The 15,725-nt window shown below is 35.9% G+C and overlaps 2 protein-coding genes, 1 long non-coding RNA gene and 2 other non-coding genes across 7 annotated transcripts in view; 2 read left to right on the forward strand and 3 right to left on the reverse strand.

The window, feature by feature from the left end:
- Window positions 1-15,725, reverse strand: part of sick (sickie) — a 328,412-nt gene that overhangs the window by 267,347 nt on the left and 45,340 nt on the right. The gene's annotated exons all lie outside the window — the stretch shown is intronic.
- LOC149270009 (U2 spliceosomal RNA) lies at window positions 5,153-5,348 on the reverse strand. The gene has a single exon (XR_016269569.1). It is a non-coding gene; the product is annotated as a U2 spliceosomal RNA (small nuclear RNA).
- On the forward strand, window positions 5,561-5,684 carry LOC149270010 (U5 spliceosomal RNA). The gene has a single exon (XR_016269562.1). It is a non-coding gene; the product is annotated as a U5 spliceosomal RNA (small nuclear RNA).
- LOC108617773 (uncharacterized) lies at window positions 5,814-7,676 on the reverse strand. Its single transcript, XM_018013541.2, has 3 exons — window positions 6,633-7,676; window positions 6,188-6,574; window positions 5,814-6,117 (listed from the first exon to the last, which is right to left on the reverse strand). The coding sequence occupies exons 1-3, from the start codon at window positions 7,226-7,228 to the stop codon at window positions 5,973-5,975; spliced, it is 1,128 nt and encodes a 375-aa protein (XP_017869030.2). The 5' UTR covers window positions 7,229-7,676; the 3' UTR covers window positions 5,814-5,972.
- On the forward strand, window positions 14,159-15,047 carry LOC108610554 (uncharacterized). Of its 2 annotated transcripts, none has more exons than XR_016268888.1 (4): window positions 14,159-14,173; window positions 14,249-14,582; window positions 14,645-14,710; window positions 14,803-15,047. It is a non-coding gene; the product is annotated as an uncharacterized LOC108610554 (long non-coding RNA). The 2 variants fall into 2 exon arrangements; XR_016268889.1 differs by having other exon boundaries at window positions 14,256-14,582.

Below are 15,725 nucleotides of genomic sequence, written 5' to 3' on the forward strand. Positions count from 1 at the left end.
CGGATGTGACTCCATATTTGGAGTACCAAATCCACAATCACGGCCACTCATGTAGGCGAGAAGTTAGGGCACACAAAATTTGTAGATTCGGTATTCCATACCCCCCTATGCCCCAAACAGAAATTTTGTTTCCTTTTGAAGAGGATGCTCAAAATTTAGATGAGCATCGTAGGAATTTTCAAAAAATTCAGGACTTGGAGAATTCGTTTGATCGTAAAACCATAGACACACTCAGTAATTTCAATAGCTTTTTGTCCCACGATCAGCTTAACCTTAGTTATGAGTGCTATATAAATGCACTTAGGTCTAGCATCAAGAAGCCGAAAATATATTTAAAGCGTTCATTCGCTGCAATTAAGCTTAACGCTTACAATAAACATCTCCAACTGCAGCGAGCAAATATACATATGCAGTTTATATTAGATCCGTATGCTTCCTGCAGTTACGTCGTTAATTATATTAACAAGTCCCAGAGAGGCATTTCAAAATTAATGCGTGAAACAGTTAGTGAGATTAGTAGGGGCAATGTAACAATCAAACAAAAGTTACAACAAATAGGTCATAAATTTATTTCTGGTACTTAAATATCTGCCCAGGAAGCCGTTTACTGTTGTTTAGGTTTGCATTTGTCCGAAAGAAGTAACGCTGAAGTATATATTAATACCTCATTGCCAGAGCATCGGGTTAGGATGCTTTAGTCTAGACAGCAGCTAGAAAATTTAGCCGATGGCTCTACAGATATATTTTTAATAGGGCTCTTAGAGCATTATGTTCAACGCCCAGACGCTTTGGATAGTTTATGCCTTGCTGATTTTGCTGCTTTTTGTAATTTCACCAAACAGCAGGGTGGAGCCCGCCAAGATTCAGTAGAGCAGGATGACCCAGAAACACCAACATCCGAATCAGTAGTTTTTGCACGTCGCAATGGAAGTGGTTTTATTAGGAAAAGACGTTCTCCCAGTATTATTAGGTATAGGAGATATTAATACTGAGAGAAGTTAATACTTTGGAGAATTAGTTATGTTGTATGTCCCATGGAGAGACGAGGAGTCATGATTAGGAGAGACTGCGAATCGTTTTGTAGCCATAATCAGGAGTTAGTCGAATCAAACCGTAGGAAATATAATAGCTTAGATGATAGTGAGCTTCAGAATGCTTTTAACGACGAAGTGCAGGAAGAGAATGAGGGCGGTATAGGAAATAGAGAGGTAGTAGATGATAGTTTTAGAGTGTTAGGCTTACCAGAAATAGATCCGCGATTGAATGTCTTAAACATCAGTGGAAGGGATGAGAATCAAGAGTTAGAAAAAACCAATGTCCGTATAATTAAGCTTCCAGCTTTGTTTTCGTCCGATTTAAAGCAGGGACCGTAACAATTATAATTTTTATAGCAGAAAATTAAAAAATAATTATTATTTTTTGATAAAATAAAAAAAATTATATTTAATTATTAAAATTGATTTTTATAATAAAAATAAAACATCATTATTACAGAACAATTTTTACATAAAAATCAAATCATAACTCTTATCTTTGATTTTTATAATAAGACACATAAAAATTAAGCATAATCACTGTATATATGTACATACATATGTTTATATGTATATAGATGTATTATTGTCACCTTTCCCAAATTAATAATAAAATCTGTGGCAAGCAACATTCATAGTAAGGATATAGCCAAAAGCTTGGAGAAGCGTGAGGAAATACTCACAACAAATGAAGTCATTCTCTCTTCAATTTATTTGGATCCCAGAATTCGGCGGATTTTTCTGAAGAATCCCCTTCAGCTGGCGGCAACCAAAAATCATTTGGTAGAATTGATGCGCCAAATACTTGCCTTAAATAAAAAGGTGAGCCTAATAGATAGGACAATGGGCTTGAATTACCATCGCAAAGCACATGCTCCTTTTTAAACGCATACTTGAACTCTATTGAGGTTGCGTCTGACTGTAAAAAGTCTGAGGAAGAAGATGAACCGGAGCTCAAATTGGCCAGAACCGAAATTTATGGATATTCCCCAAGGCCAATAGACTTAAACGTGGACATTATGTGCTATTGGGAGGACAAAAAGTTTACTTATCCACGATTGTACCGTCTTGCCAAGGTAGTTCATTCAGTGCCTGCCACTCAGGTTTCGCTGGAAAGGGCTTTTTCTGCTCTGAAGCTTGTGCTGACAGATTTAAGGTCTAACCTAAGTGCAGATTCTATAAAATAAATAATGTTCTAAACATTAAAACTAAATAAATAGTAAACTTATACTAAGTGTTATATCTATGGGGGCAGGGAAAGGTGACAATAATACATCTATATACACATAGACATATGTATGTACAGTGATTATGCTATATTTGTTCTGTTTCCCCCTCAGATGTATTTACCTTCACCATACGTCATTTTAGTACACTATTACATTTCCTAGAACACCAGGGCAATTTATATTTTTCCCAATATTATTTTGGCATATTTAATTGCACTTTGAGCTCCCAAGTGTTGTGGCCTAGTTTACTTTGCAACCATTTCGGTTTTAAAGATAATAAAAATGGTAATTCTCTACGTTTGGACATATATGCTGTGTCTGGTATAAAACCCAAAAATTTACCCATTTTTAATTCGGAGTCGATTTCCCATTGTAGATAGTCAAAAGTACTAAATATTCACGGGCAGCCTGAAACTATTTTAGTCAAGGCACGCACAAAATATCCTTAACCTTACAGGCAAAAAATATATTTCCTTTGCTTGTTTAGCATATACATATATTTCAACCCTATATTAGTCAACACAAAAACATATTATCCTTTATTGAGCAAAGACCCTTTTTATATATACCCACTTAGCAGATACGCCCAATTTGTTTTAGTAAGGATACAAACCATACAAGTTACTTACGTTTATTCCATAGATGGCGCTTAGTCTGTAGAATGATACTTAAGATATTAAATATTAGCACTAATATGTAATTGTAAAAAAAAAAAAAAAAGTATTTTTATACTTCACATACATATACAGTGGCTCCAACGCCAAATAGAACAAGACCATTCATTTATTTCAATGTATTTATAAAACGAAAAACAAAATTTTAAATTTCAAACGGTAATATATTTTTATTTTTAAAAACAAAAATAGCAAGTCCGATTTTGAGGTTCAATGCCAAATCGGACAAAAGAAAACACAACACAACCCAGTAACACAAATTATTTTTGGGAAATGGCTCCATGTAGAAAGCAAAGTGGTATTAAGGCACGGCAAATAGTTTTAGAGCTACATTTTGATGGCAAAACCGTCAGGGAAATAGCAGATCTGGTCGGAAGAAGCAAATCTACCGTCCATTATATTATAAAAAGGTTTCGGGAAGATGAAAGTTTAATGAACAAAAGCCAGGAGGTCAAAAGAAAGAGGTTAAACTCAAGAGAAAAGCGGTCAATTATAAGGGAAATTCAGGTTGATACCTTTAAAACGGCTAAAGGAAGTGTGTGACAACACAGTGCGCAATATTTTGTATCGGTACGATTTGCATGGCCGAGTTGCCCAGAAAAAAATGTATATTAGTGCTAATAACAAGGCGTTTGTTTAGGATAAAATTCGCAAAAGAGTACTTGCTAAAAACCGATGACTTTTGGAATCATGTTAGTTGGTTGTATATCATATTTATACAAACAAATTTTTTTTTATTAAATTTTTAAAGGATTTGTTTACTGATGAAATAACACCATAGGCACTGTTAAGGATGAGGTTCTGTTCTGTGGTTCTGAGGTTCTGTGATGGTTTGGGGCTGCATGTCGAGTGCGGGAGTTGGCCATTTACATTTTATTAATGGCATATGGATAAATTTGGCTACCTTGACATTTAAAAAAAAAAAAAAATGTTAAGCAGAGTGCAGAGAAATTGGGAACACTTGAAGGCTTTACTTTTTATCAAGACAACGACCCCAAGCACACGTCCATGTTAGCTAGGCTCTGGCTAATCTAAACCTATCCCAAACTGATCCAAACGCCAGCCCAGAGCCCGGATATAAACGTTATAATCTGTGGAAAGCTTTGGCTGGAGAGTTTACCAAAACCGGTATAGCGCACTTTACCAATTAAATAAGGAATTACTTGCAGCATGGAACTCCATAAAGCCAGACATCTGCAAAAAGTTCCCAATCGCTTGCAGGCTATTGTCGCAAAAAAAAAGTTTCGCATCCAAATATTAAATATTACGTTTTTCAGTTGCTTTTCATTTAAGTTTTCTTTTGTCCGATTTGGCGTTGAACATGAAAATTTGACTTGTTATTTGTTTTAAAAAATAAAAAATATGTTACCGTTTGAAATTTAAATTTAGTTTTTTGTTTTAAAAAGTTAAGGCATAATAGATTTAAGAAAAAATGTGTAAACGTAAAAAAAGTAAGTTGCTGCTAAAGAAAAAATACATTGAAATAAATGAATGATCTTGTTCGATTTGACGTTGGAGCCACTGTATATACATATATATATAAATATTTAGCCCAATTGACGGCAATCACTCACTTGGATCCAGGTTAAGCCAATTCACTCCACTAGCAGCTGACAAATATCTGGTCGCGTGCTTGTCAAATTTGGCAGCGTGCACACACACACACAAAACAGTTCACACCAATTTATTCACGACAAATACGATGCCGTCAATAAAAGGTGTTTGATTTTCAAACTTTGAGCTGCGGGCAATCAATCCATGACGACTAGACTCGATTGTTCCCTTCAAGTGGACCGACTTGAGTTCTGCCTTCCTCAAGGAGTCGTGAAACTCAAAGAGAATTTACCCAAACAATTAATCATTTCAATTTTCCAAACGACTTGGCGAATACGCCGACGACACAACATTTGCTAGCAGATCTTAGAAGGACCCTGGCACACAGTACACAGAGTAGTAAGTAGGTTGCAGTGTCAGCAGCTGCCATGTCCCCCTCTTGACAGGCGCCGCTTCGCATTATCCTTTGCTTACTTCATATCCTCATCGCATTTGCAAAACTGTCTACGGTAAATCGGCATTGCCTTCCACGCGCCAAAATGCAAAAAGATAAAAAATCTTTGAAACCAAACTTTGAGCCAGAGCCCCTGATCCAGGGGTAGATGGGGGCAACTCCTCAGTTTTACACAATAGACTATGTTTCTTCTTATTTTATTCATTATTCAATTGGGTCGAGATCCCGGTGGTACTGCAATACCGGGCCAACCCGTGACAGAGGTCGAGCAAGCCCCTAGCACTCCGTCTGATTCCAAAAATCAGTTTAACATTTGTTGTTCTCCAATGGAGAAACTATCAGATGTTAAGCTGATAAGAACAGATACTACACTTTGATCTTAGCCATAAGGCCGAGAAGCGATAACTCTTCACAGTCAAGTATTCAGTACTCTATTGAGCTACAGCTAAAATCAGTTGAGAATTATAAATGCATTTACCTTGAACACCATTCAAATCCCTATGTAGCACTTTATGTGGCATACTTTAGGGGTTGCTCAGGTAAAGTAGGTTTCTTGTAATTCTCAATTGGTTAACTCGAAGGCAAGGTAGAGTCAGATAGTTAGCTTGCATTTATTTACTCTAGCTTCTCTTCAGTTGTCGAATAAATCTTTCGCCTTTTACTAAAGATTTCCGTGGAGAGGAGCACTCTAATGAGTCTAAATTGAATTTTTAGTAGTGCCTGGCAGCTTTGGTTGCCGGGCCGCAAAGAAATATGAAATGTAATGAAGCATAAAAAATAATGATTTTTATGTACAATTTTCTACTAACGTAGTGAAATGAAAGTTGCAGCACACTTATTTGTTTCCGAAAATTTAGGTGATTGGGTAATGTGTTCAGTGCTGCCAACTTTTTACCAGAAAAAAAAGCTGTTTCTGGATGGAAGCAAGGGGAAAAAAAGCTGAAAATTTTCGCAAAAAAGCGTTAAAAAAAGCGGCTTTTATGGTTTGATTATTTTATTACATTTTTTGATTATTTTATTTTGAAATTTATAAGATTTTTAGAATGTTATCTAGTTCTTCGCGACTAGCATCGGTTTCGGAATCGTATGACAGGTTAGTACCTATCATGCGCAGATAATTCGGAGGGACTTTATAGTCATAGCAGCATTTGCCTAGTCTTTGCAAACCATATCTGTGTGTTATATTAAATAAAAAAGTAATATATTAATCATAATCATCTATTCACTCTCAAAAAATATTACCTTATGCTAAGAATACTGTTTATCGTGCTTAGGCTCATTGAATTCCTTAACTTGGACTTTACCAAGTTAAGCTGGCTAAATAGGCGTTCAACATCCGCGTTGGACCATGGCAAAGACAACATTTGCAGGGCAACAGCTGCCAAGTCAAGGAATCTGCGGTTGCCACCAGAATCCTTGTACTGAGAGACCTCATTCCAAAATTTTGTGCTGTCATTGACGTTTTCCCACTTAATAAGATTTATATCATTGTACTGACGCTCAATGTCTGCTATTTTGTCTACTTGGAGGTGTTCTAAAAGTTCTGTAATTCCTTTTTTTTTAGTTGACAGAATTTGGTCAACGGAAAAAACGTTAATGTTTTTCAAAATTCGAAAATTGTCGGGGAGCCTGAAAATAAAATCAAAATTATTTAAAGGTCGGTAGAAGAATCTGACAAATTGGTTACCTCTGCTTTAGCTGCTTGATAAGTTCAATTACAAAATAAGAGCAGCGAGCACGAATTTCTTTTTCAAGGCCTGCATCGATATTCAAGGATTTGATTTTCTTTTCAAAGTCATAGCCTTGATACATATCGGATTTTGCGTGTTCTTCAAAGCTGTCAGTTTCCAAAACATCAATTTCCTTGTTAGGTGGAATAATTAAATTTTGCAGCGACTTAATTGCAAACATTAAATCGTTTAGCAATTCTGTGGCATTTGCTTTATTGCTTTGAAAGCACTTATTAACTTTCTGCATGTCCGACAGAATTGGGTTTAAAAAAATTAAATATAATTGATTTATTTGGTCATTATACAATTCATAAAGAATTTGTGATTTAAAGCATTTTTCTTTTGTCGCTGCCAATTGAAAATGCAATTTAAGTTCGTCCCATTGCGCCAAAATGCGTGAGACAGCCAACTCAATGGATAGCCACCGGGTGTCGCTCACTTTAGGTATTTTCAATGGAGCCTTGGAAAATATAAAAAAAAATTGAACGTTCAAATAAAAATAAACTGAAACGTTTGAGAAAACACGCACTTGTGTGTTTTTTTGTACTTGCATGAGCACGAAGATCACTCAGCTTTGCAGTTATTGTGGTTTTACAATAACTGCAATAGACCCTTGTGTCGTCCGTGTCATCCCTGCGAAGCCACGCTTTAAATTCTTCGCTCTTTATCCAAGCATCTCGGCATTTTTGTTTGTATTCTTTTGGCATTTTGAATTTTGTCGCTGAAAAATCACACTTACTTTGAACACACTTTGCGTAAAGTAGTGGTGGTGATATTGTCGAATATCGATATAAACGTATGACAAAGATGCCACTCTTTTACATTTGGTATATTTCTATCAAAACTGGTAAATTTCAAAAATTGATCGCAAATGGTAGATTTTGATACCAAACTTTTTTTTTACAAGTGGCAACCTTGTTTTCATAAAATTGGTGGCAGTATTAAAAAAAAGCCGAAAAAAAGCGAAATTCATTTCTAAACAAGTAAGAAAGCTCTAGTCGAGACTGCTCGACTACGAGATCCCCTGAACCCTTGGAGCAATAGATATTTCAATAATTTTTCGCGTCTTTCAGCTTACACAAGAAACACGCACACACACACACACACAGGCACGTACGCACACACAGGCACACATACACACACACGCATACAGACACACATACACACACACACACGCATACACACACAAACGCATACACACACACATACACACACACATACACACACACATACACAAACACATACCCACACAAGCACCCACGCATAAACACGCATGGGCTGCAGTGTGCGCTTACTATGAGAACTTAATAGTTTAATAACTTTTTTTATGGACGTACGATCTTAATGAATCTTTCAGATTATGATTATAACATAAATATGCATGTAATTGCCAAAGCACAAGTCTCTAGTATTTGAAATACGCTTTTTACAAAAGTGAGGGTGAGGGGGTGAATTTAGAGGTGGGGGGGTTAATTTTGACAAAAACCGAAATTGTATAAATTGCATGTAAGCATACATTAAAAATTTGGAGACTCTAGCAATAAAGGTGTAGAAGATATAATTTTATAACTGGTTTTCGATAAGGTTTTTTATCGATAAAAAAAGATCGGGATGAGTTATCGATTTTTAATGATAAACTTGATATGCGCGCTGTAATTACGGACATTCTAAAAAAAATTTGAAGTCTCTAGCTCTTATATCTTCTGAAATCGACGCGTTCATACATACGGACAGACGGACAGACGGACAGACGGACAGACGGACGGACGGACAGACGGACAGACGGACAGACAGACGGACAGGGCCAAATCAACTCAGCTCGTCGCCCTGATCAAGAATATATATACTTTGTGGGGTCTGCCACGCCTCCTTCTGCCTGTTACATACATTTCAACAAAACCATTATACCCTGATTTCCCATTGAAAATGGGTTCAGGGTATAAAAAGCCGGAATTCCCGCTTCCCGCAATTCACAAATTTTTCCCGCAATTGGTCTTCGGAAAAAGCCAGATTTGACGGGGAAAAAGCTAAATTGGCAGCAGTGAATGTGTTGGATATTTTGCTGGGGTTTGGTAAGTATGGTGACAACATGTAGTATCCGCAGTCTTTTTATCTATCATCAATATACTCGTAAATCAGTATCTTAATATTAAACCATTATACCCTTAAAGAATTATTGGTAAAAGCCGTATTTCAAATATTAGAGACTGCATTCATGCATGTGAATGTAGATAAAAATCTTTATTTGGGATACTCCTTTGAAAAGAAGTTAAAAGAACTTACTATTAAACCACAAAAAGAAAGTGAAATAAGAAGTGTGTGTCCCAATTTTATCATTGAGTTGATAAATCAACTAAAGCAAAGGCATTTATGGAAAGTCTTGTATTTAAGTTACCTTAACAGATTTACTTTGTTTTTTGCAGAATCTCAGAAAATGTTTCAGTATTGCGGAAAATTTATTATTTATCAATGGAAAGTGTGCTGCGTGGCAATATACCTGATATAATACAAATACTTAAGCATTTTCAATGCCAAAATATTGATAATATTATGAGCAATTCAGAAAAAATTTTGTTGAGTGGCAAAACACTTCGGAGACTGTAAAGTTTTGGGCGGAGGTCCTTAAATATAAAGATGCCGGTGGTGTACAAATTTTTAAGGATTTGGCTGAATTTGAGTTGGAGCTGCTATCTCTACCATGGTCCAACGCATAGGTTGAAAGAATATTCAGCCAAGTGAATCTAATACAATAAAAATTCGGAAATCGAATGAAAGTTGAGACGCTTGACGCTATTTTAAACATAAGGTGTGTATTTTTTAACTATTGTTATAATACATTAATTAAAAGGTGTTTTATTTACAGATATGGATTGCGCAGGAATGGCAAATGCTGCCATGATTATACCGTGCCTTCAAAAATTTTAAACATGATTCCACATAACCAAAAATACAATTCTACCGATGATTTAGATGTGGACCAAATAGTATCACTATTGAATAGCAATAAAAAATAAAATTTTAATTTAATGCATAATGCATAAAGAGTTCAGCTATTTTGTAAACTATTTTCATTTTTTAAAACTATTTTCAGCTACTTTTTAGAAGCGATTTCGCTATTTTTATGTCTCAAAACCTGGCAACACTGACTGTAAAGTAACCAAAGCAAATAATTGTTTCCTAGTACTTGGCTCGGACCTTAAAATGCAAAGTTGTTTCTTTTATATGTTTTTATTTTAATTGAATTATATTTATTGTTTATCTGCGCCATCTTCGCTTTGTTTGTTCCTCTATTTCGGCTTCATCAATATTGTTGCATAAATAACGCATAAATTAGATGAACGAATCCCGGAGGATATTCAAGGATATTCTTAGACAAGCAAATCTGGGCGACACTTGCAACATGACCCGAATGCAAACTAGACCTTAGAAAAAAAAAATGAATTATGTTGGCCGTCGCTTAGGGACTTACAGCCAAGTCCGAGTTGAAGTCTAAGTCAGCGGTCGGTGCTCGAATTACATTACTGCTAGTCCATAAGCATACTCAAGTTTGACCAAAATGTTGCCTGCCTGTCTGCCAAACAGACAGAGAATAGACAAATCTCAATGGCTTTACCTTTTTGTACCATGTATTCATTGGGTTGCCAAAGGGCAACCTGATTCTGAGGCAAGTATTTGTGGGAGACAGTAGAATATATTTGAATTGAACAAACTTAAAATGTATCAATATATTCATTTGATATTCCAAATTATGACTGCATAAACAAGATTGGCTTTATCAAATTAGATAATAAAACTGAAATAGAAAAAAATTATCTAAATGATCCGGAACCATCAGATATCTTCAAAAGCTTCCCTTATGGTGGATTTGGGCTCCGAGTGGCTCAAAATCGCCGCAAATCAAAACATTGGTACGAAGTCCACGTCAACGACTGTTGACAGTAATTGTAACTGGAGCATCATGCTTTAAGTACATAATATTAAAGCATGCATGCAGGGTAACACAGAGTCGGCATCCTTGCTTTTACCATTTTAGGCGCACAAAAAGGCTCACGTTTTTCCCAGCTAAACTAGCAGTACGTAAATTTCCATGCTAGCCAAACTTTTTATTTTTCTTTTGTGCTCTTCTGTACCCCAAAATGTCGAACTTGAACTATAAAAATCCGACGGCCGCAAAACTTTCGAGTCGCATAAACATAAATTGCGTCCGTAATTTTCGGTCAGGTTACCGAGCCGAAACGGGGCGGAATTGGAGCTGGAAATGATATTGTGGCAGAGGAATGCCCAACGCTTTGCTCTACGGTTTACAATGTCTCTGCCACGTTGTGCGTTATTGTAATTGGGTTTAAGTGCGCTCCGCCGGGCGAGTGTTACGACCCGATGCGAAAAGGAGTTAACATTATGTTTAATTTGTTTTATGCTCGTTGAGAAGCTCTTACTCTGCGTCTATTACTATTATGACTACCATGCACTATAGTCAAAAAGTAGGATTTTCGGCATAAGTCAAACTTTTTTTTTTTTTTTTCTTCTTAAAAATAAGAAAAAACCTTTGCCGAAAAAAAAAAAAAATTATTTTTAAGAAGGCGGGCAATTAAAGTAAACGGTTTAAAGTTTGCAATTATTTGATGGGTGATTGAATAGCGAAACAAAAAATTGTGAATATGGAAAGTCCTCGCACAGGTATTAAGAATCAATATTCAATGTTAGTTTCCATTTCGGGTTGCCCATTAAGAGCAAGAGATTTGACGGATCAACGGGCCAAAGTGTATATAAGCAACAGTTTCAGGCAGATGAGCCTGCTTCCCTTGATCTCTCCTTTTTTGTCACCACAATAATACCACTAATAGATTCAAATCAATGAATTATTTGGAATAAGAGTCTGTAAAATTTTGTGGCTCATTAAAATTGAATATGCGAAAAAAAGTCATTCCAAAAATCTTGTTTAGATATCCAAATAGAAAATTTAAAGACTATATATACGGCAGCGGATAAGAAAATTGTCATCACATATGCAATACAAATGACGCTTACTGATGGCAAAGTTCTTAATGCATTAACTGGCACAAAATTCACTCAGTGCTGTTCAATATGTGGGTAATCCCAAAAAAAAAAAAAAAAAATTCTGTGCTTCTGTGCATGCTCGCATTCAAGCACAAGAAGCTTTTGACGCCAATAAAAGCATATTTTATCGAGGCAGCCAATACCGCAGTTAATAATGCTAATTAAATTCTTGTTTCAAGTATGATAGTAAAGCACATTACGCTCGAGTTAATAGTGGTCAATTTTGTCTTATCTCTTAAGTCTACCATTTGAATAAATTACTCATATTGTTGTTGTTTTTGGAAAAACAGCAAAAAATTTGTTTTTTCATCGTGAAGAGAATAAAATTCTCTTTAAGACAATATTCATTGGTATGTGTTGTCTTTAGTAGAATTGATAATATAGTGTGTTAAACATTGCAAACTGCAAAAAAAACATGCTGTTCAAAAAATAAATCAGGATATCTGTCAATATTAAATCGCCATGATTTTACATCGGGAAACAGACTATTTCTAGCCATTGACTGGCTTCTGCAGCAAGATAATGCTCCTTGCCATCAAGGATCAATACCTACAAAGTTTTTGAGGGACTTAAACTAACCCATTCTGCCCCGTTCTTCGCAAAGTCCGGGCCTTAACGAATGAAAATGTTTGGGTAATGATGAAATCTAACAGATTATTCAACAAGGACCGAAAACAGGATGATATCATCAAGGCAATAGACCGAAATTAGTCGAAATTAACAATTGACTTTGCCCGATCCTTGGTGGTATCAATTCCAGCAAGGCATCAGGTTGTAATTGACGTAAAAGCAAGAATAACTATATACTAATTTAAATAAATAAGTCCTTTGTTATATTTAAAACCAAAATCCAAAATAAATAACATTAAATAAAAGCAATAAACATTGTTTAAGTTTTGTGTAAACACTAAAACGCAAAAAAATGTGTGTAAATACTTTTGACAACCTCTAAGTGATTGTTCTTTTCGCTCTATTCATTAGCATGTACCGTTATTTAAGCAATTTCTTCAGCCGATCGCTTCAAACAATGTTGCTTTGACTATGGCGTTCCAATAAAGTACCTTAAAAAGGAGCATTACAAAAGCGGTAACGATAAATGACGAGTTGGTGGTCATTGACGAAATAAAAACAGGCTTAAAATAATAAAGTTACATTTGTATACAAAAATTTTGGGTACACTGTTCAAGCATTATCCCAGATGCTCATTTGTAGGGATTTGTTAATTTTCTGTGGCCTTGAGCATCCACATGTCAGAAAATATGTCCTACACATAGACCTCGATATTCCTTACGTGGAAGATGAAGGTCGCAAACTCAGACCCAGGCTAAGGCGAAGACAAAGGCAAAGGCGAAAGCAAAGGCGAAGGCAAAGGTGAAGGCAAAGGCGAAGGCAAAGACTGAGACTAAAGCAAAGAAATCATTTATTGAAATCGTTCGTTTGGCTGGACGCCACAGAACCGAAAAATAAAATGCCAAAAAATTAATATAAACAGAAACCGCGGGAAGCCTGGTTGCAAGATCCATTGTTTAAAGATAGGCTAACTATAGATCGAAATGACGAATATAAGTATAAGGCATCATCGAGCTGCTTCACACAAAAAAATAAAATCATGTTTTCATCAAATATGCTTCCCAAAACAAAACAACAATAAGCAGACTTGGGTTTATACATATATTGCCACCCATTCTGCAATTTCACCAATAGACCAATTGCGTATATTGTGCGCCACAAAATTCGTTGGAGGTTGTAAGGTGGCTCACCTGCGACCCACCTTACATTGCACTCGCGCCGTAGGGAGATAGGAATTTGAAGGCAATAAGATTTGTAGTAGATAGGAGTTGGTAGCTGATAAAATCCGATTTAGTAGAATATAAGCTGGTTAAGTTTTGGATTTTTGTAGTAAGTTAAGTAATAAGTAGGATAAGTGGGCAGTTTGTAAGACATTGTTAATTAATCAGTAAGTAGTCGTAAGTGTCGTAGCAGTTAGTTTTGTAAAGCAAGCAGGATTCAAATTAGTGGGCGGGCGCGGGATAAGCAATGCAACCATGCAGCTCAAAAGATCGCTGCGGTGAGGCTGCATTGCTGACGCCGTGGGGAAAGCAGCGCAGCAGGGCAGAATAAGATCGAAAGCTGCGAACGCAATTAATTAGTTTTTGGCAGGCATCGAGAACAGACACATTTTCGGTGGTTTGAGTTTTCGGAGCTCGGCGCGAGCGACCACTTTTTTGTAAACGCAACGCGAAGGCACTTAGCGTTAAAGACTGAGGAGTTGGACTTGTTATAGAATAAAGCATACATGGAAAAAATTGTGTACTCATTGGTAGTTACAAGGTAATGCGAACAGTTCATCGTTTTGTGGAGGAGCTAAAAACTGATATTGGTGTTGCTCAATTCATTTATTGCTGGACGAAAGTTTTGATGTCAGTGTTTGCGAGTCTTGGTATGTCAAAAATATGCAAAAATATTAATAAAATGGATAATGGTATCGACATTTTTGTCTCTTGTTCCACTTGAGACCATAGCTGACAGCCTCCGTCAAGAGCTAAATAAATTGCGACTAAATATTATGAAGTTAATTGGAATCGGTACAGACAACGCTACCGTGATGATTGGCTCCCACAAGAGCGTATACGTGGAGCTCAAAGACTTTCACCTAATCTACTGCTCACGGAAGTTGGCAGTCAACTATGCATTAGTGCTGGGAAAAAGATCGATCTAGCAAACGATATATCGATGTTTCATATCCATCGAAAATATCGATGTAGAAAACTTCGATACTTGATATATCGCCATCACTATACCATTAATTCCCCATCACTTGAATTAAAAGCGTGGGATAAGACTGTCAGGTAATTTGCAAATTATTTTAACAATATAATTCAAATACTAACGTAACCCACTTTTCATTTAGGATTTTGGTGTTGGTAGTGTTGTAGAGAAATGGATAAGTTTTTAAAGAGCAAGGACAATGGCGAAGGTAAATATTATTTTACTGCTTATGTCAGCCACACACGTGGTCTGCAGCTTTTGCGTTTTAAAATAATGTAACAAACACGCATTTGTTTGTAGATTGCGACGCGGATAAGGAAAATGGAGAGGAGGAGATACCACGTAAGCTGGACACATAGTAAATGAGAAAAGGAGTTGTCTCAAGCCGCAGCAAGTAGATATGCTGCTCTTTATAAACAAAAATGATTGGACGAAGTAAATGATCTTATTAAATAATATAATCTTTGTTACATAGTTTAGTTTAGTTTATATGAAACGTTTTTTAATTTTAATAAGAAATTCATCTTTTGTTTTTTATATGAAAACTTTTTTTTTAATTTTGGGAGTTATGTTTATGAAAATATCGATACATCGATCTGATACCCATACATAATATCGAAATATCGATCTACGTAAAGATCGATCTTTTCCCAGCACTACTATGCATGTAAAAAGTTATTGCCAGAGGATATTGTGTATTTAATTGTTAGACCTATAATTGGTTCTCAAAAAGTTCTCATTGACAAACAGCCTATAGGCAAATCTACGAGCTAACGTTTTGGAACGTGTTTGTGATCGTCTAGTCTTTTGTGTTCTTGCTTACATTTATAAATAAACTTTTAAATTTTTAAATTTGTCTCATATTCCTCGTGCCTGCGAAACAAGATTGATCTCTATTAAGTTAGCAAAAGCAAGAGTGACCGATCAATTGGAAGGAATTGAAATAGCAGTTCTCGATTGCTGCAATAGAGGAAAAATGTACAAAATTTCAAATGATGCAGGCAATGGTACAGCGATAGAGTCAATTAATTAAACCTGCTATTTGTATGTCCTATATTAAAAGATATGCAAAGAGTAAACCAAAGTTTTCAAAGTAAGAAAATAGATTCCTCTAAATTGCTGAAGGACTTGTTAATTGCGACAAAATCACCGCCGGACGATGACAACGAATGTGCTAGTGATTTTGAATCTCACATTAAGAGAGATCTCTATCTTGGCTACGC

The sequence above is a fragment of the Drosophila arizonae genome, chromosome 3, assembly GCF_054131065.1.
Source record: "Drosophila arizonae isolate 15081-1271.41 chromosome 3, UAZ_ARI_1.0, whole genome shotgun sequence".
NCBI lineage: Eukaryota > Metazoa > Arthropoda > Insecta > Diptera > Drosophilidae > Drosophila > Drosophila arizonae.

Bases quoted from the DNA above. Each gene is read 5' to 3' on its own strand.
- LOC108617773 (XM_018013541.2), bottom strand. From the start codon at position 7,228: ATGCAAGTACAAAAAAACACACAAGTGCGTGTTTTCTCAAACGTTTCA. The intron at 6,575-6,632 runs GTAACCAATTTG...TTTTATTTTCAG, and splicing joins ATCAAGCAGCTAAAGCAGAG to GCTCCCCGACAATTTTCGAA. The intron at 6,118-6,187 runs GTAATATTTTTT...TATAACACACAG, and splicing joins AACAGTATTCTTAGCATAAG to ATATGGTTTGCAAAGACTAG.